Source organism: Perna viridis, chromosome 4 (genome assembly GCF_037379345.1).
Source record: "Perna viridis isolate PV_CMFRI_1.1 ecotype Kerala chromosome 4, ASM3737934v1, whole genome shotgun sequence".
Classification (NCBI taxonomy): domain Eukaryota; kingdom Metazoa; phylum Mollusca; class Bivalvia; order Mytilida; family Mytilidae; genus Perna; species Perna viridis.
Genome location: NC_142448.1, coordinates 50,709,863 through 50,732,298, shown reverse-complemented (window position 1 = coordinate 50,732,298; position 22,436 = coordinate 50,709,863). Strand labels below are relative to the sequence as shown.

Below are 22,436 nucleotides of genomic sequence, written 5' to 3'. Positions count from 1 at the left end.
TCAGTAGCCTAAGCCTCATCAAATATTGTCGTGTTTCAAACAGACGTTGTTGTTCTTACTATTATGAAAGCACTTTAACATGTTTAAAGATCCATATCATAATCAACACATCTTTTGTAATGCATAAGATTTTCATATTTTGTCAGTATCCGAACTACTCAGACATATTCTTTTAATATAATGTCTTAGAAGTTCTGAATGCTATATATTGTCTCTTGCCTTTTCCCATACCGAGAAATACCCGTGGAAAAGTCACAATATTCAAAATTCAAAATAGTTCCCAATTAAAACAAAATATGCATATCCCCCCTCCAAAACGGTGGGGTGGTTTTGAGAAAAAGTTAACAAAATCAATGCAAAATAGAGTGCCAGGAGTCCTGAGTTTGATTCTTGGCTGGTACTGTTGTGCATTTCATATGATGCATCATGCAGTGCCATCCATATACATGAACGATATGCCACCCAACTTTCAGAGGCATAATTTCCCGATTTAAAATATTTTGTTTGCAGGCTACAAAAAAATGTTTTAGATCATTATCATACATGTAAACACAATTCTTTTAATTTGGACTTACTTGGAATAATGAGCAGCATCTGGTTCCCCATATCCCAGAATAAGATCATGTAACCAGTCAGGAACTACAAAATGTGTATTCATCAGATCCCGTAATGTTTCCAGCACAGCTTTGAAATTGTTCTCTTTTGGCTTTCTCCTCATTATAACATTAAATGTCTCATATACATCCTGCCAAAATAAACTGATGTCATTAAATTGCTCAAACATTTTTCATTTACTTTAAAATAAATTTATTAAGAAGTATTTAGCTTGCAACTACAAAATTTTTACAATAGGGGCGGGAGTTACTAATAACAAAATTCTTTCATTCTACACAGCCAAATATGCAACATATGATAATCAAATGGTGACTGATTCATATGATTATCATATGATTATTTACAAATGATAGTCATATGCTCGTATGTTAGTTTTGATCTGGAAACATATGATAAGTGATAAGTACGGTATTCATTCCAGACCATGCCCTTGTACCATTACCATGGATATTTTATTTATGGCACACCAAAAGCATGGCATGTTGGCCCTAGGGAAGCATAGTATTTCATCGGTCGATCTCTGAATTTCCACATTTTTTTGTTCCATTCTGTGTCCAGACATGTTTCTTTTGTTCCATTCTGTGTCCAGACATGTTTCTTTTGTTCCATTCTGTGTCCAGACATGTTTCTTTTGTTCCATTCTTTGTCCAGACATGTTTCTTTTGTTCCATTCTGTGTCTAGACATGTTTCTGATATTTAAAGCGCCAATGGTCTTAACAATAACAGGAGAAATGAAAGTAAAACTTTTTTTGGCCAAAGTAACTTATGGAAACTGTAGGCGGTACCCCAGGGGGACACATTTGTTTCCATTGACCCTGCTGGCAGCACCAAATAAATTACAGATCAGTAGACTGACTGAAAATAAATGGAATAGCCAGCGAACCTGGAGAATTTTGAGTACAATGAAAAAACTAAATGTCTGTGGCTCTGGGTGGGATATGATCCTCATAAGAGTAGTGGAGCTGCTGCATCAAAATGCAGGACTATTTGAATGCCATAATAAATAAACAGCATCTCCTAATATTTATTCTATTCATTTGAGGTGGATGCTTCTCATCTGAATTTGAAACCAAATGAACCTGAGGCTAACTTATATGTTGGTTAAATCTCTCCTGTTATCTAAAAATGATCTTCTACCATATTACCATATTGGCCCCCATTAATCTGAAAATGACCCCCTGTTGTACTGTCAAAGGGGCCCCTGGTCCCTGGCCCCTTATACATTTTTCTGAAATGAACACTGTAATTTGTAACATATGCTTGTGAAAAACAAGCCTATTAAATTCTAAATTCTAGCTTCAAGAGTGGAAAAATAATTCAAATAATTTACAGACTGAAAGAGAATGGGTTTCTTCTATGTGATCCATAGAAAACTAAAAATATTGTAAAATTATAGGAAGACTTCTGAATAAATTTAATCACCCCCTAGTTAGTGAGTCTTTAATCATTGCTTAAATATGGCAAAGATTACAATGAAAACTAGTGCAACATGAAATTGCACCTGTTGTCATGCTATGTATACCTACACTCCTACACAAATCCCACAAACCAGAAAGTTGATATTGGACAGCGACCAAAACAGCTTACAATGTATGATTAAACTATATAAAACAACAAACTTGAAATAAATCTTCCTAGAGGCAGTCAAGATTTTTGTTGTAAAGTAAGACAGAAATAATGAGGATGGACAGACAGAATGATGGAATGACGTACTAGGCGATTCTAATATAACCAATCACTCACTAAGGAGAATGTCATATTTTTTAATACTGTACACTTATAGTCCCTGAACCAATCCATGCAACTATTTAAGCAATTGATGACCGCTGATTGAATGATTGCCGACAGATTGATAACCAATGACCGGTGACAGATCTGATCACAGTTTTGTTTTAAAATGATGGATGATTGATTCATATAAATTTCAAAATTTTCATTGAAACAAATCCAATACAGTGCTATAGTAAATTTATTTTCAATTTTAAATATCAAATTCACATTTAGTATTTCATTTAAAAAAACAAATGTAAAAGAAATCAAATGGATGTCTGAATTTAGATCATTCCGTAAATATTTGTAAAAATGGAAAACCAAAACAAACCAATCTGTAAAATATATCAACCAATCAGCAGTCACATGATGGAAACAGATCGGTGACCGATGACAGATCGCAATTATAGTTGTAGGGATTGGTTCAGGTACTCTACATGTAATTGTATAATCTATCATCAATATACTCCAAATTCAAACATTATATCCCCTTACCTCTTTCCCCTCAACAGTTCCAGACATATCTTGTTGGTACTGGTTGGGATCTAACCAAACTCTAAATGTCCGTGTGTCACCTGGCAGGTCTGGCTTTGGATCAGGACCTGTCAATAGAAAAAGGCACAGGTATGGTGAAATGCAAAAAATGCCCCATCACGTAACTTTTCTAAAAATAGTAAATACTATTGATGTTTGAAATGAATAGCAATTACTATTCTAAGATGTATACACAACATCAGTTGATGCCTGTTATTTATTTAGCCAGTTCTGTTCCTGAGGAAGAGTTGTCTTTCTTTTTATTTGTTGTGTGTTAAAAGCAAATATACTCCTACTTGTTGAAAATGCATCATACTGACCATTTCATTTTTTAAATTCTGTGCCAACAAAAATTTAATTTCTCAAGAATTTGAAAACATACAAACCTTTAGTAGGAATAAAAACCTTCAAAAGAATATTCAACACTCTTAAGTACAGCTCTGCCTTAAAACCAGGCAGAAGCTGATAAAGGGTGCTACATGCATTTCTTAATACTGTAGGCTCCCTACAAACTGTATTTGGAAATATACATGCTAATAAAAGTTGTCCACTGGAGATATTAAAACTGAAAATTTGGTTATGTTCTACTACAGAAAAAGTACAGGAAAATCTCGCCAGAATTTTTACACAGTAACCAGTCAAAAAATATTTCAAGATATATAGGAAAGCCAGATATTTTTGGATTGGAAATCCTTAAGTAGGCCTCACAGAAACTGTACTAAAAAATAAAAGTGCAAATGAAAGTTAACCCTTGAAGATATTAACACTTAGATTTTGGATATGTTCTACTAGACTTCCAACTAGAATTTTTACACTATTACCAATCAAAAAATATTTCACAATTAGTAGCAGATCCAAGGAAATGAACATAGGAAGAGTTATTTTTAGGACTAACAACTGTATTTATACAGTTTCATTGATTATGAAACTTTCGACTTTTGTTTTCACTTTTATTGTCAAATACAGTTTTTATGAAGCCTTACAAAGGACTTCCAATAAAAAATTCTAATTATAAGCCTCTGCCTGGTTTTTAGTCAGCTGCATTGTAAAACTTTCAGATTTCTGTATACTGTATTAAATTCTCAATTATCACCTGATATCTGCAATGTGAGATTTAAAAGGGCTAAAAATTAAATATATTTAAGTTCAGAATCCCTTTTACCCAAAAAGAAGTCCCAATGGAAAATCTTAAGATTGTATCTCAATTCCATACAAAATTAAGGGTTTTCCTACCTTACTACTTAAAGCTTCTTACCTTCCTCAATGACTTTGCCCTCAGCATCCAGCATGCCCTCAATCTCACATCCTCTGACATATGTCAGCCCAACCTGAGGTATAAATGGGGCTGTATGGTCATATTTGTGGTTTATGGGGACAGTTGGACGTAAGGTTATCAGGAACGCTACGTCATGTTTCCGCAATGCTGTAAAAAAAATACCAACAAATAATTGCACATTAAACATAGTAAAATAATTCAACAAAGTTTTACAAAAATTGTTCATGTCATTCTTGAGTTATTGTGTGAAGTGTGAACAACAATTGAATGGACAAGCCCCAATATACTTCTCATTTTGCCTTAATCTCAAGAATGTGGGAAAACCTTCCTGCCATTCTGCCCTAATCCTAGGAATATGAGAAAACTGTATTTCGCCTAAAACTCAGGAATATGAGAAAAATCTACTTTTCCTCTTTGTTTTATTCTTGGGAATATTGTAAAACCCATTTACCCATTTTGCCTTTATCTCAGGAAAGTGGGAAACTTCCCATTCTGCCTAAAATCTTGGAAATGTGGGAAAAACCTACCTTCCCATTCTGCCTTAATCACAGAAAAATGGGAAAACCTACCTTCCCATTCTGTCTTAATCGCAGAAAAATGGAGAAAAACCTACCTCCCCATTTTGTCTTAATCACAGGAAAGTGGAAAGTCTACCTTCCCATCCTGCCTTAATCACAGACAAATGGGAAAACCTACCTTCCCATTCTGCCTTAATCACAGAAAAATGGGAAAATCTACCTCCCCATTCTGTCTTAATCTCAGAAAAGTGGAAAATCTACCTTCCCATCCTGCCTTATATCAGAATGTGTGGAAACCTACCCTCCCATTCTGCCTTAATCTCAGGTCTGACACTGAGACTCACTGTAACATCAGCGCGGACCATGGAAGGATGGCTCTCACCTACCAATGGCTTAGATACCTTAAAAAAGTAAATATAAAAATAGTTACACTAAAATAAACATAAAATAACACAAAGAACAACTCAAAATATGAAAATATCAATTTTATATCAACATTGTAAATAACATAATGCTGTACAATTATTTCAATGAGTCATCTTTCATCAGTAGCATTAGAAACAAACACATACAAAGAATATCAAGATTAAAAATAAATAGTGAGAAAGAAAAAGAAGTTTTACATTGTGTAGAAGTAAAGAAGAATATCTAGATTAAAAAATAAATAGTGTAAACTGTTAAATTGTGAATTACAAGGAATGAAGCCCTCATGCTTTGAGGGTTTGAAAGAAAATGAAGTTCTATACTGTGTAGAAGTAAGGAAGAATATCTAGATTAAAAACAAATAGTGTAAACTGTTAAACTGTGAATTACAAGGAATGATGCCCTCATGTTTTGAGGGTTTTGAATTCGGTTATACTGCAAATTACAGTAAACACTCCTTCCCTTCTCCTTCATAGCATCATAAAAATTTCCTTCATTTTATCTTGAACCTTTGCCTTAGAATCTCCCCACATTATGATCCTAACTAGAAACAAGAACCACATTTTAGAAGCACTTACAGTAATACACTCGTTAAGACGTTTAGGTTTCCCTCATGCACGATACTTAAATGCAAGCTTAATTCCCACTAAAAGCTCAATAAACATGATAAATAAATGCTCCTGTCATGCGTTTAAACACAAAAAAAAAAACAAATGCTCCCAGTGTGTGTTTAAACGCATGAAAAACAAACAATAAATAAACGCTCATTGCGTGCGTTTTAATGCATGATAGACAAAGAATGAAATTTAATAATATTAACAAATACTGAAGAAAGCAAAAAATAGAAAATACAATTAATGAAAATACAATAAATAATATAGCTAAAAAATATTAAAATACATGTAAAAGTTGAAAAAAGGAAACAATGAATGTACAAAAATAAACAAATGCTTCTTTCACGATTTTAAACAAACACTCATACTGTGCATTTAAATGAATGATTCTGAAGTGAGTTTAAACAAATGCTCCCAGCATGCATTAAAATGAACACTTGTATCGTTTTTTTAAACAAACCATAAGCGATGCATGAACACTAAAATGGGAAATGTGCATTAAATAGTTAAATAATTAAATTAAAATAGGCATTAGCCTTCAACTGAGCATCATACTTATACATTTTTCTTACATATGTGAAATCATTGAAAAAAAGGACAATAGCTGAAAGGGGTGAGATAGGATAGTAAACAGTTATCCCTCTTTAAAAAAAAATAACTCAGCATACAGGATCTAGATACTGTAAATTCTTTTATATCTTCTTTGTTTTTGTATTGCATATTTTAATTTTAAACCAATCAAAGGCCACTTTCACTTTGAATTCACTTCCCCCAACCCATTTCTGCGTGCCTGTCTGATACCCATTCCAGTTTGACTAAACGTCTATCATCAGCCTTGAATGCAATGCTCAATATTAAACTTTTACCAAAAATGTACCAAAAGAGTGCCCTTATGATCTTTTTAAATGTGCCCCTGTATCCTACATAATTTTTAAGTTAAAATCAGCTATTGGTTGAGCCATCCTTGCCCATCCACCAAACAAACATGTACCTACCTCTACACATTAAAACCAGCTATTGATTGAGCCATCCTTGCCCACCCAACAAACAGAAATGTACATACCTCTACAACATTAAAATCAGCCATTGGTTGCGCCATCTTTGCCCACCCAACAAACAGAAATGTACATACCTCTACAACATTAAAATCAGCCATTGGTTGCGCCATCTTTGCCCATCCACCAAACAAACATGTACCTAACTCTACAACATTAAAATCAGCCATTGGTTGCGCCATCTTTGCCCACCCAACAAACAGAAATGTACATACCTCTACAACATTAAAATCAGCCATTGGTTGCGCCATCTTTGCCCATCCACCAAACATACATGTACATACCTCTACAACATTAAAATCTGCCATTGGTTGAGCCATCCTTGCCCATCCACCAAACAAACATGTACCTACCTCTACAACATTAAAATCAGCTATTGGTTGAGCCATCCTTGCCCATCCACCAAACAAACAATTGCCATCTTCAGCTTGCCTGTCACAAAATTATACAGTACAGTAAAAATAATGTAATATCTTCATTTAAAGCATAAAGTACAATTAATTTGCCATTTACATTATCTCTTACTAACTAAAAAGAACTCTTAAGAAAAAGTCACTAAAAGACACCATTGCTGCCCATCCCAGTAAACTTATTGTCAAAATATTTCTAAAGTCATGATGAAAGGAAGCCGATGTCACTTCAGTGTGAAATTAAATTCTACAGTATCATGAGTATGGCATACCTATACCAAGTAAAGTTTCTGTCAAAATATCAAGTGGCTGTGATATGACATTGAAGAGAAACTGTAATGGGAATATTTGTGGAGGGACAAGAGTAATCAGGGAACCAAGATTCTTGCCGATATCAAAAGTATGTTATCCAGGGACAAAGACCAGACATGGAAAACAGACAAATACAACAAAGAAAATAAAACCAAAGTAACACATACAATGTAACAAAAGTAAATGAGCAACTCAGACTCCACTAAAAACTGGGAGCATGGACCTGGTGTACTGGTAGGGACAACATACATCATGATCACTTTAAAACTCCAGTAAAGTGGGTGTATAAAAACTAAGAAGGAAGTTATATCCCAAATGAAGTATATGTGCCATATTTTTCACATTTGTTGAAACCTATAATACCATACCAAAATTTATTTTCATAGATAGATATACAAAACTGTATTCATGTTTTAGGATATCTTATTTTTGCATCTACATAATTTTGTGACTAGCAGTCCTGAAGTGTAAGTTTTTACAGGAATCAGGCAAAATGGGAAAAAATCAGAGACTGATGTATGTCAAAAATCCATCAATTTCACAATATAATTTCACTCAAAGATGTTTCCTCTCTTTAGAAAGACCATTATTTGATTGTGCATCACTGGATTTGTTTAAAAACTTTCAATAGAATGTTAGTAAAATGAGGTTTTTGAAAGAGTTATCTCTTTATGAAATGTTCATTTTTCTTTGCATATCAATGAAATTATATCTCAATTTACCAAATTGATATGGAAAATCTGGTCTTTTTATTTCTTGATTCTGAACGTACAAATTAAACTTTTAAAATGGTGAGTTTTTCCATACCATGTTTCACTTACTGCCCGATTCTTACTGAGACTGACACTTAAAATATGTATTCCAAATTAAAAGGACTTTATATTGGCAATTTTTTCTTCCTCACTAACTGAAACTATTAATACACCACTCAAACCTCCTTTGCTTTGGAACGAATATATACCAAATATTACATGTCAAAATCTGTATCAAATGCTGTATCAACCTGAGATTCCTATATCATCCCAAAAGCCATCAGCCCACCGGGTGATGTAGGTCATGGGTTGATATGGCATGTGATACAAACTTTAAATGTTCATTATATCATATATTTTAACATCACTTTAAGTATGGTTCGTAAAGGGGAGTGATATAGGGTATGCGATATAGGTCTAGGGGTGTGATGTAGGGTATGCAATATAGGTCTAGGGGTGTGATGTAGGGTATGTGATAAAGGTCTACAGGTGTGATACAGGGTATGCAATATAGGTCTACAGGTGTGATATAAGGTATGCAATTTAGCTCTAGAGGTGTGATATAGGGTATGCGATATAGGGTAGATGATATAGGATTTTAACAAACACATATAATGTATAGGATTTTAAAAAACACATATAATGTATATGCAAACAAGTTATATTTTAATCTAAATATTTGATATAAAACCATAAAACACAGATACACATATATTCTTACATCAAGACATTCATTCTATTAAGACCAAAAAAACTGTGAGGAAATTCCACTAAAAGATACTTGTAGATCCCTACCATAGAAACCAAGAGCTCTATGTCTATAACCACCTGACTATAAAACAATATCCAACTCACCAAGGTTTCATGTGGGAAACAGCATCTTCTATATCTTGTCTAATCTCATCTAAAAAGAGAGAAAAAATAAACAAGTACAGTACCTTCACCAATCTGTCATCGATCCATTAAACAGATCCATGCACCTATAATTGCCATCAATCTTTGATCACTGATCAGTTTCAGTCAGTCATTCATCCGTCAATGATCCCTTTTGTCTTACACATTGTGTCCACTGATTGGTTCATTAATCATCTCATAGAAGTCAACAATCACTCTTACAGGGTGATGGATTGTTAAGAATGATGCGGAACATAACAAAAATTAGAATTAAATAAACGTCTAAATATGTTCAATATCACCAAATGATGGTAAAATTTACATTGAATATTTTGGATAACTGATATCCTTCGTCAGCATAAAACTAACAAAGTTCAAGATCATAACATTGATTCTAAAGCTTAATCACGCATGCTGTGGGTGATTATACCTTTTTCAAAGGCACATATTAGCAAATGATAAGTAATCTGAATGAAAAAAGAACAGGGGTGTTTTTATCACAAAAGTGAATTTAATATTTTAAATTAGAAGTAAATTTTCAAAAGCATTATATTAGATTCCTTCCAAATGAAAATTCTCAAGATTACATAAATCGATCATTTGTTATTTTACATAACAATAACTCTGGGTAATCAGTCATCAATCCAAAGATCCTTCTATAATGGGTCATCAATGGTCAAATAGTTGCTAAGATGGGTTCAGAAAATATTACTTATGATCACATTGTAAAAATAAGAAAAAAGTTCTGTGTTTTATGAGTAATAATTGTCTTTGAATTTATGTAAAAAATCTGGTGAAAACAAGAAGAGTCCTATGAAATTTGCTTAAAACTCTATAATTGAAGGAAGTACCATTATGTGCAGAAACAATTATTGATTATAATTTAAACAGATCACAATAACAATTCAAAGAGTTGATGAGATGCTTTAATGTAATGTTCCAGAAACATGATTCTGATGATATTTAACTTCAAATCATATGAAAATACAGAGTTATCTCTCATTTGCAAGAGTTGTCTTTCATGAATGAACACCTGAACAGCCTTGTTAACAAAACAATACCATGGACAAATGGATATAGAGAAGCTGGAAGAACAAAGTTCAGTTTTTCTCTTAAATATGAGAAATTCTCTTTCAAAATGGAGATAACTCTAAATAATAGGAGAATAACACCCTTTAGAACTTAAGTGATGTTAAAAGACAGAAAACTGCTCGCAGGATACAAAAAAACAAAAAAAAAAAACATTTTAGTACTTCATTGCCTAAGAATCAGGCAAGTTGTGTATAAGGTGTGGCACATAAAAGTAGGAACTTACATTCCATTAACCTGAAATAACCATCAAAGTGTTTGTAAAATTTGCCTTTTTAAAATATTGATAAGTCAGATTTAGTTGAAATGCACTATGGAAAAATGGCAGGAAAATTTCCTGTACTTTTTCCTCATAAAAGCAGTAAAAAGATATCTACATCACAGAAGCTTTATGATAAACCGAAATAGTTTTCAGTTGTTTTCTAGATGTATTGAACATATTTGAGGCAAAAAAGACAAAATTGAGAATTATGATATGCCACCCACTGCCTGATTCTTACATAGAATGTAAAAACTTACATGTGGATTCTAATCTAAACAACTGGAAGTTCTTCAGCAAGTAATCATGTAAGGTCAAGAACTGCAGGTTGAGTTTAGGTAAAGCTAGACATCCTAAAATGATATAATTCAGAAATGAAAACAAAATTTTATCAAAACAACACTTAAATATAATGTATGATGGTGTAAAAAGATCTAAGACAACACAGGAATTTATAATTTAAATAATTTTTTGATGGTGTATACAGACTTGAAACAGCAAGGATATCAATATTTTAGAAAAATCCCTTGATGGTTTGTACAGATTTGAGACAGCAAGAATATCAATATTTTATAAAATCATCTAATGGTCAGTACGGATACGAGACCGCAAGAATATCAATATTTCCAAAAATCTTATGAAGTTTTATCTGTTTTCCATGTCTGGTCTTTGTCCCTTGATTACTCTTTGATTACTGCTATAACCTTGATTCCCTTGATTACTCCTAGAATTTTCTAAGGTTAACACCTATGAAGAAACCCTATTTGACATCTTGGTGTATATCAATTTCTTTTTCAGTATATTTTGTACTGGAACATGTAATATCTTACCATCACCAGAATAGAATTCAGTGGGTACTATATTTTCGTCCCATATAATCTCTTCTGTTGGATACAATGGCATTTCATTGATTTGTTCAAGTTGTGATTTCCTTTTGGCATGCTTTGAAATCTACAAAAAATTAATACATTTTTACATTGCAAAAAAGTTGAGTTTTGTCTGTATGGTCATTGATCAAAATTTTTAATTTTTAAGTGGTAATCATCAACTCTTCAGTGTTTATAGATAAGTTGCTTAATTATTTGGGATTAAACTGAACATTTCCTTCTGTATCAGAATATTCAAAATACTAAAGAACTGAAGCAATTAAGATCAAATGAACAAATAGAGTTTCATTACAAACCTTCTGATCAGTGTGACCTGGTGGCATAATAAGTGTGAACATAAAGATGCATGTGTTATCATGCTAGGTATAACCCCCGCTCCTACCGAAAGTTTATATCAAACAGTGCCCAAAATTGCTTAAAATATATCTCACATCTATAAAAAGCCACATACCAACTGCATAACCAATCCATTGATTAAGAGCCAAGATTTCTGATGAAAATGTTCTCTATTAAATGGGAAAGTCCCACGAAAGAAGTTGATATTAGACAGTACCTAAAATCCTTTAAAACATATGCTCCATCTTACATAGCCCTTTACCAAATTTGAAATCAATCCGTTTGTTGGGAGCTGAGATAATGGTGACAATATTTGGACAGACAAGGTGGGATAAAGAGTGGGGATATAAAAACACACATTTTAGCTGCTAAAAACATAAAAATATGTGGTTTGATATGCCAATGAGAAAGTCATCCACCAAATGCCAAGTCATGCGGAAAAAGAATACAAGGAGATTCAGCTTTAAGTCCATAAATGATTACTACTGAAATGCCTCCAAAGTTTTTTCCTCACCTCTAGGGCTGAAACAATATAGTTACCTCATGAGACAATATGTATTGTTTTACTTCCAAACAATAATAGTACTTTAGATTCCAATACAATACATTTTAACAATTTGTAATTTTAACTATACTTATGGATTTTCATTTTATCCTCCATAATCACTTTATATCCAAAGTACTCGAATCAGAAGGTAGCAGGGGGATCTTTTTATCTTTATTTGATCAGAATTGCCCAAAGCCTGCTTGGCCATGCCAATTTGTTAATGAGCTGAATTCCAACCTCCGCATTGAAGATTTCTCAAGGGGAACTACCAAAAATAATGACTTAAGGTCCTGAGCATGTACTGAATCAGAAATGGGGCAAGCTTCATAATGTACTGAAAATGCAAAATATACTGTTGTTTCTCAGTACTTCAGAGTATCATTTCACCCTGGCTGACCTCATGGTAAAATTGTAATTAATTTCTACACTCACCAGAACTTCCATTAGGTAATGTTTGTCCTGGATATAATCTGTTTCTTGTTCTGGCAATGGTAATTCGTGTACATAGGCTAAAAGTTTGTGAAGATCCTCAGAACTGTCAATAAAAACAAGAATAAATTGTTGGTTTCTCTCTCTAGAAGATAACTCATGGATATCATTTAGAAAATATCTGTGTAGAAACCAATATGTTCTTCATAAATTTTTCATGTCATATTTCACCTTCTGCCTGATTTTTACACAGACTGACACTTAAATATATGTCATTATTGAAAACAAGTTTTATTGCATTTCATGCATGTGTTTCACTACAAATGAAGACAAAAAACAATAGTGATGTCAACATGACCCAACTTTGACAAAACAACATGTAGTTTTTTAATGCTAGATTTCGAACATCACTTTACCTTCAAAATATATAAACAGGAAATTAAAGACAGCAAGTTGAAATTTTCACAAAATAATAGGCCTTAAACAAGTGTTGACTTACCTGTGTGGTTCCATGTGCTTAACAAGGGCCTTCTTACTATCCACACTGGCAATGTTGGCAATGGCAAAGTTATTGAGGTCAGGAAAATGTTTGAATGCCATTTTCTAAACGAAAAAAGCTAACATTATCACAAATTACACTGATATCATAACATAACAGGGAACCGAACAGATTTCATAGGTGTTAATTTTCTAAAATTCTTAAGGAGGAAATCTCTCTCCCAAAATTTTCTAAAAGTAAACAATTTGCCGAGTTTTTGTTTTGGCAACAAGTTTTGACAAGAACTAAAGTAATTTATTGAATTCTAAGCTGATAATTCAAATAAGACTTTTGAGAATGGGACTAAATCTCCTGCTTTGACACAGACTCGTAAGTAGGAGCTTGTTGATTGTTGATGTTAAAAATATGTCATCCTTAGGTTTAAAACTCGTAACCAAAATTTCAAAATATCCTTAACTACATTTGAAGACTTTTCACAAGAGTGTAAAAATATACTATATAGATTCTCATTCAGTAATTTAATCACCAGCCACTTATTAGAAAAAGTCAACTGTGGATACATTCAGGCATAACCATGTATATAAGACTAATATCATTGCGGGGACCAATGCATTGAATCCCTCATCAACAAATAACTAATAAAATTACGATTCACGGCAGCTTTTGTGAAATGACATATAATTGTATGCATGTATATCATTGAGACATCAATTTAATAAATACATTTATTTTCCTATTATTTACATATTTTACTTTTTCAAGTTGATATGCCCCGTGCAGGTTCAGGTGTTAAAAGAATAGGCCTGCAGCAGCGCTAAACTTGTTGTAAGAGGCAACTATATAGTGCTCAGAAACCTAGCCGGGGGCTAGGCGCTCTGCCCACAGGGCAACTGGGATGTGTGCCCCAGTTGGTGGAATGGGGTACCCCTAGCATGTTATATGCTTGGGTTGTCAGGCTATAAGACCGCAAACCAGAGTGGTGCACCGTGTTGGGAAAGATGTCACGTTCCTCGCAAGTTAAAGAACCCTGCTGTGGTATTCGATAGGAGTAGGAACCTTTGTGCTCCGCCACAGGAGTCTAAATTGCCCAACCTTATCCATCCCTCCCTTCTTCTAGTGGCAATCAAAATTTGTCAACCCTATTATCCTTGTGTCCCATCCCTTTTTTTCATTTCATCATCATTTCATGTTCATTTTATCATCTATTTCATGTTCATCGTCTGAATATAGCTGAAATATTGCTGCTCGGATGTTAAACCCCAACAATCAATCAATCAATCAAGTTGATATCATTAGGTAATAATCATAGCCTAATGCCCCTAGACCTTAAAAAAATAATTCACTTATAAAACCAATAATCAACTTATTCAATGATTACAATAGTCCTAAACAAGTGTCTCAAAGTTATTGCATGCTTCACTGAACATTCTTTAAATAATAGTGTTGAAAAAAATTTAAAGCTTAGTTTATCATTCAAGCTTGAATGATCTTAAATTTGGGTTTAAGTTAAATGACAAAGACAAATCAATATGCCACTCACGTAGCACAAGAACAAATAGTGATATGAAATTCAAGAATAACTTTTTGTAAGAATCAGGTAAAATGGGAAAAATCAGAAACATGCATGTCAAAACCCCACCAATCTGACAATATAATTTCACTCAAGGGTGCTTTCTCTATTTGAAAGGACCATTATTTGATCTCTGCATCTCTGGATTTGCTCAGAAATTTTTCAATAGAATGTTAGAAAAAAATGAGGTTTTTGAGTTATATACCCTTGAAATGTTTATTTTCAATGATTATAAAAATGATATGGAAAATGTTTTTTGTTCCTTGATTCCAATGGTGAAAATAGTCAAATTAATTTTTAAAACGTGTTTTTTTAATACCATGCACAACACACTGCCTGAATCTTACAGAGACTGACATTTAAGCACCAGTGTATGGATTAGTTAATAAGTCTACCACTGACATCGGCTATAACTATGTGAACAGAATCACTATAGATGGGGGGGATTCATGACAGGTGCTTGGCATATGAGTCTGAGGCCAAAATACAATGGACTTGAATTAATAGTAAACTATTCAATTGTGGTGCTTGTAAAAAAGTTCATCTTGAGATACCAGCAATTATGGACCACATGCTTGTAAACAGTACTGAAAGCAGTAAAAAAAAATCATTGAAAGGCCAAAAGTTTCAAAAAGGATTTCGACTGGTAAATCAATATACTGTGGATACTGTGCATATATTTTACACAGTTGTGTCACCTGATGGAACCTTATGGATAGGCGACCATGTGTCAGAAAAAATTCTACATATCAAAATTTCAGATGACATTTCGACTACACTGTCATCTTTCAATATCAAACCAAACAGTCTGGCGATCTCACCATCTGGTTCTCCTCTTATTGTAGTGGATAACACATCGACCCTCAAGATTATAAATGAGTTGACAGGACAGACAATAGATTCTGAGTATTCTATAAACCCATGGATATTAAGCAGTGTACATACAGCTAAAGAAGAGAACATCATTGTAGGGGGTTTTGAAGGTGGTAAGGGAGTTGTTATTGTGATGGATAAAAATGGTAAACATTTATCAAAATATGACAGTGACAAAGACAAACAGTTATTCACCTATCCTGAACATATAGCAACAACAGGAAATGGTAATATCTTTGTTTCAGATTGCAGGCCTATAAACCATAGAGGTCGACTGGTAATTATAAAAGAAAGGAGTGGTTACATAAAGTACTACAATGGCCAACCTGACATCAACTCTGACATCAGACCATTTTATCCTCGCAGAAGTGCAGTGACATCAGGAAACAATGTACTTGTCGTGGACTTTAATACTCAATATTTCCATTTACTGAACAATGATGGCAACTTCATTACATATTACACACGTGAGGAAATTATAGATGCTGGAGTTACAAGGTCTTTTTATTCCTTGGCTCTATCACATTCAGGGAATATCCTTATTGGATGTTTTGATACTTTTGTTGCACCTAAAGACTCAAAGGCAACACTCTATGAATTGGAATGCTTTGGTGTATAAATATCTCTAAAACAGTGAAACTGACATTGTATCAACTGGGGAAGTTTGTTCTATAGATAACTTTGCACCTAAAGACTCAAAGGCAACACTCTATGAATTGGAATGCTTTGGTGTATAAATATCTCTAAAACAGTGAAATTGACATTGTATCAACTGGGGAAGTTTGTTCTATAAATAACCTTGCATCTGAAGACTCAAAGGCAACACTCTATAAACTGGAATGCTCTGGTGTATAAATATCTCTAAAACAGTGAAACTGACATTGTATCAACTGGGGAAGTTTGTTCTATAAATAACCTTGCATCTGAAGACTCAAAAGCAACACTCTATAAACAGGAATGCACTGGTGTATAAAAATATCTCTAAAGCAGTGAAACTGACATTGACATTGTATAAACTGTAGAAGTTTGTTCTATAAATAACCTTGACAGTGAAATTGACATTGTATACACTGTGGAAGTATGTTCTATAACAGAAACTGACATTGTATAATCTGGGGAAGTTTGTTCTATAAATAACCTTGACAGTGAAATTGACATTGTATAAACTGTAGAAGTTTGTTCTATAAATAACCTTGACAGTGAAATTCACATTGTATAAACTGGGGTAGTTTGTTCTATAAATAACTTTGACAGTGAAATTCACATTGTATAAACTGGGGAAGTTTGTTTTATAAATAACCTTGACAGTGAAATTAACACTGTATAAACTGGGGTAGTTTGTTTTATAAATAACCTTGACAATGAAATTGACATTGTAAAAACTGTTGAAGTTTGTTCTATAAATAACCTTGACAGTGAAATTGACACTCACAGTATAAACAGGGGAAGTTTGTTCTAAAAATAACCAAGACAGTGAAATTGACATGTGCTGTATAAACTATATAATTATGATATATGCTTAAATTTCCATTATTGGTGGTTTTTAAAGATTTTCAAATTTTGCTAATTAAGTACACCATTACTTATGGGATATAAAGGACTTTGGCTCATTTCATGCTGAATAAATGTTGAAAACAATTCTTATATTTTAATTAAAAACACCAGAAAACAAAACAAAATAACAATATATTGTTTTTATGATATGAAATCAACATTTTTCAATGTTGATCAATACAGTCAACTGCAAATGGATTGCACCATTTGTAATTTACATGCATGTTTTTATTTATTGGGCTTGGATAAAATACCAAGTTAGGTTAAAGGAAAAGGACAATGTTGCTGTACTATACAGAATTTCACAAAAATTAAAATATTGAATTTTGCACATAATTACAGATCCTGATATTCAGGAAAATAAGTATAACTAGAAAAATAAGGCTTTCATGAAGCATTAAGTGATAACCAACCACAAATTGGTGAAAAAGGAGATGGTAAAATGTTAAGATGACCTAGCTCAAGAACAACATTTTGGATTTTGCTGAAAATTACCATTAACCTTTATTTTAAGGCATTTAATTTTAAAACTTTGCAAAGTTTCACAAAAATTCAAAAGTCCCATTCTCATCTGGAAAGCTTTGAGGGACTAATGGACAGACATGCAACTTTTTGGAAGGTATCACATATTATGGCATTATTGTTGGGTATAAAAACCTACCTCCCTTATCACCTTTTCTGATTATGAATAATTTTAAAAAGCATGTTCATTTCTGCCATGAAGACAAACATTTATACTAAGAAATTACCAGAAACAGTAGTAGGATTGAGCTATCATAATTCATATGAGTGGACAAACCATAGTACTTACAAATATAAAGCAGTGAGACCGGCATGTTAAAAGTTTAGAAATCAAGACACAGCACAAAGAAAATGTTAACAGAAATAAAAAAAAACAAAAAACAAAAATTATACAAGCATTGACCAGGATTATATGGATACATGTATCAAAAACTTTCTCTGCTATTCTAGAAACAGTGCCCATGCTGTTAATTCATGTATCAAAGCCTCTCCTTGCCAAATGCCAAAAAGTTAAACATTATGTTGAAGTGGATTTCAAGGGTTTAAATATGCTAATGTCAATATCTTCTTCCCTGTAACCTATATACTATGTTGTAGTGGATAACTAGGCAAACATGACCCTAATGTCAAAACCTCTCCTATTTTTATACTTGTATCTATGAGATCGTGACACACCTGTATTTAGGCAACGATGACCCAAGTGTCAATACTTCTCCTCCCACATACCTGAATTTTAAGAAACCATGCCAATTATGTCAATCCCTCTCCTTCCCACATACCTGTATTTGGCAGCCATGACCCAAAGGTCAAAACTTCTCCTCCTACGTGTATCTATTGACCATGCCAATCATATCAATACCTCTCCTCCCCACACACATGTAACTAGGCAACCATGACCCCAATGTCAATATGTCTCCCCCTACTAACTGTATCCATCAACCATGCCAATTATGTCAATATTTCTCCTTTCAACATACCTATATCTACACACCCATGACCCCAGTGTCAATACTTCTTGGAGTTCATCTACCCACATATCTGTATCTAGATAACCATGACAATAATGGCAATACCTCTCCTTCCCATATATCTGTATCTAGGTTACCATGGCCCCATTGTCAATACCTCTCCTTACCACCTACCACACCTATATCTAGGTGACCATGATCCCACCACCAATACTTCTCCTTCCAACATAATTGTATCTGTCAATGCCTCTTCCAATGTATCTGTAGCAAGGGGACCATGACAATTATCTCAATACCTCTCCTCCCCATATACCTGTATCTAGGTAACCATGACCCCACTGTCAATACTTCTCCTTACCACCAACCATACCTATATCTAGGTGACCATGATCCCACCACCAATACTTCTCCTTCCCACATAACTGTATCTGTCAATGCCTCTTCCATTGTATCTGCAGCAAGGGGACCATGACAATTATCTCAATACCTCTCCTTCTCATATACCTGTATCCAGGTGACCATGACCCCACTGTCAATACTTCTCCTTCCCATACACCTGTATCTAGGGGACCATGACCCCACTGCCAATACTTCTCCTTCCCTCATACCTGTATCTAAGTGACCATGACCCTAATGCCAATAATACTTCTCCTTACTGCATACCTGTAGCTAGAGGACCATGACCAACTGCCAATACATCATCTTCCCACATAACTGAATCTTGGTGACCATGACCCCACTGCCAATACATCTCCTTCCCACATAATGTATCAAGGGAACCATGACCCCAATGTCAATTGTTCTTTTTCCCATATACCTGTATCTAGAAGACCATGACCACACTAAATATACTTCTCCTTTCTGCATACCTGTAATTTAAGTACTCTGTTGTAATGGATATCTAGGCGATCATGAATTGTTAATGCTTCTCCTGTTGTATCATCAATCTCAAACTCAGTGTAAGAACTCAACATATCTACTAACTGAAATAAAAGAAAAGGGAGAAGGTACATTACTTTGTACAATCAGCATATACAATGAGGCATATCTGTTGTCTTTTCAAATAAAAGCAAAATGTAAAAACTTGCCAAGTTGATCTTCAGAAGAGTATCAGGAAAAAAATAATGTCCAAACTTTTATTCAGAAACTTTTCCATGTATGAACTATTGTGATTCTGATGTTTAAAGATGTTACTATAACACTTAAAGAGATGGACCTAGGGTAAGGGACACAACTCTTAAAAATCATTGAAACATTTGCATTCAGCATTTTACATCAATCTTATGTAGGCATCTAATTAACTTGGATTCATTTTATTCTGCTTCAAACGAAAGCTTGAAAGGCTTTGGTGAAATTGAATACAATACAAACATATCAATGATTTCACGAGTTATGCCCCTTACCCTGTCTACCGCCTTAAATTTGCAAAAAGCTATGAAAGGTTCACCTGGGCCATGTACACGATACAAAAACATTGATAAAGAAAAACAGTAAATGTACAACTTTAACATTATATTTAAAACAATTGTAGCCAATATAGTAAAGAGAACATTGATGTTTCTCATGGCATAAACAGACCTAAAATAAAATCACATTACATTTAAATTAATATTTTCTTTTTTGAACGTGGCATATATTTATTAATACATTTAATAGAAAATTTGACCTTAAATATTTAATTCTTTAATTTTCATGAATATTCAAAGGTCATCTTGGACTTATTATTCCCAGACCTCTATTCCTATGGCCAATTAAATTAATTATTTGGTTCCCAGACCTCTACTCCTAGGGCCAACTTAAATTAATTACTTGGTTCTCAGACCTTTACTCCTAAGGCCAACTTAAATTAATTACTTGGTTCCCAGGCTTCTAATCCTAAGGCCAACTACACTAATCACTTGGTTCCCAGGCTTCTACTCCTAAGGCCAACTTAAATAAATTACCTGGAACCCAGAACTATAGTCCAGTCAATCAAGAAAAAAAAATTCCCTTAATCTAAACAAATTGCAACAGAAGATATTTCAGTTTTAATATATTGCATTATGACCAAAATAAACACAGAAAAAAGTCTAACAAAATCCAACAAGGGAAACCCTCAAAATATGCATTTCAAATATCCTATGGAAATTAACATTGGAACGGGGGGAGATAAAAATGGCTGAAAAAAACAATAAAATTTTATACAAAATCATAATAATGTACCTGGTAAATAAAGTGTAGCAATAGTGGACATTTTAGCATTAATTAGATGACCATCTATAACTTATGGAGAGGTTTCTTATCTTTTAACAAACAATAACATAGATTTTGAAACTAAATAGTAAACTTTATGTCCAATTTTCTAGATTATGAAGTTCAAGAATTCCAATTGTGATGAAAATGATGAAGTAAATACTCCAATTTTTATGGTCGAAAGATCCTTTAAAAAAAAGACAAAACTGTTGATAAATAGTTTGCAGATGTAAACAATACCAATTTCAAAAAAAATAAATAATGATGGAAATGCCAGAAAATATGAATTTTCTGTAATTAAAAATTACCCAAAAATTTCAATTCACCCATCATAACCAAATGTTTTACATATCATGGGCAACTCATGATGTGTGATAGTCATTAAGAAAAAATGATTCACATAAATATCATACTTTACATGAAATTGATAAAAATAGAACAAAATGTTAACTTTTATGGAGTTATCTCCCCTCTCCAATGTAAATTTCTATAGGGATTTTGAAATGCTTATTTTGAGTATTCAATAACCTAGATTTTTTTAGACTTTTTTCTGTGTATATATAGGGAATAATGCAATGTATTTGAACCAAAATATATTCTATTGCAATTTGTTCAAAGGTGCATTAGCTGTCAGATTTGTTCAGTTCTAATTCTACTGAATTTTGCTGATTCAATGAAATAAGTTTGTAGTAATGCAATTGAAGCCATACCTACAGAATGTTGTGAAAACTAAGTTTTTTTTTTTTTAATCAGAGAAAATTGATAGGTCTGATTTAATTATTTTTCGCCATTACTTTCGAAGATTGCCGACAGGACATTCACCAGGGTTAAAAATACTTTAACCTTCTTAAAATAATGACAATAACCGATACACAGGTAAGCACGTGTCTTGTTTTTATTTCATTTCATCTATTTCTTGATTAGTTTTCAAATAAATAATGATCATTTTTGAGCCGCATTATATCACAACACGTAAATTTCAAAAGGATCCTTGCGTTATATTCGAAATTTTTTCTTTTATTGCTTGAGTCCGTCGGCCTTCCTTGCCGTTGAATGTCCACTTTGCTTTGCAATTAGATTTGTTATTGAAAAAAGCAACCCTTATAGCATATGCACCTATTGAGGTCACCATAATTCACATGCAAACAAACTTCTCTAGGTCGATTTTTTGTCTTGCAAAACAATAAATATACAGACACCTATATCATGTATCTAATGCATTTTATTTGTGGATATCAAATGAAATTGTACAAGAAAAGTACAATTTAGTGGTAATAATTAAGTTAAGGCATATTTCAACAGAAACAAAAATTTACAAAAATGACAGCTAATGCAGCTTTAAGTTAAAAATTTATTTTGACTGGACTGCTACACTCCTAAGGCCAAATTTACCTAATTTCTTTGTTCCAAGAATTCTTACTCCTCTCTTTTGAGGGATCCTCATTTCACTCATATTAATCCCCAAATCAACAAAACAAAGATAGCGCATCTAATGGG

General features: G+C 33.3%; 1 protein-coding gene across 2 annotated transcripts in view; it reads right to left on the bottom strand.

Annotated features, from left to right (window-relative positions):
* Nucleotides 1–22,436, bottom strand: part of LOC148620438 (RNA helicase aquarius-like) — a 66,825-nt gene that overhangs the window by 29,800 nt on the left and 14,589 nt on the right. For both annotated transcript variants that reach the window (XM_088581325.1, XM_088581324.1), the window contains exons 12-22: nt 19,577–19,690; nt 13,221–13,324; nt 12,725–12,827; nt 11,353–11,473; nt 10,783–10,875; nt 9,136–9,184; nt 7,160–7,238; nt 5,016–5,115; nt 4,176–4,343; nt 2,882–2,988; nt 576–745 (exon numbers count right to left, since the gene is read on the bottom strand). In XM_088581325.1, the coding sequence (XP_088437451.1) occupies nt 576–745; nt 2,882–2,988; nt 4,176–4,343; nt 5,016–5,115; nt 7,160–7,238; nt 9,136–9,184; nt 10,783–10,875; nt 11,353–11,473; nt 12,725–12,827; nt 13,221–13,324; nt 19,577–19,690 (1,208 nt within the window). The remainder of the gene's footprint in view (nt 1–575; nt 746–2,881; nt 2,989–4,175; nt 4,344–5,015; nt 5,116–7,159; nt 7,239–9,135; nt 9,185–10,782; nt 10,876–11,352; nt 11,474–12,724; nt 12,828–13,220; nt 13,325–19,576; nt 19,691–22,436) is intronic.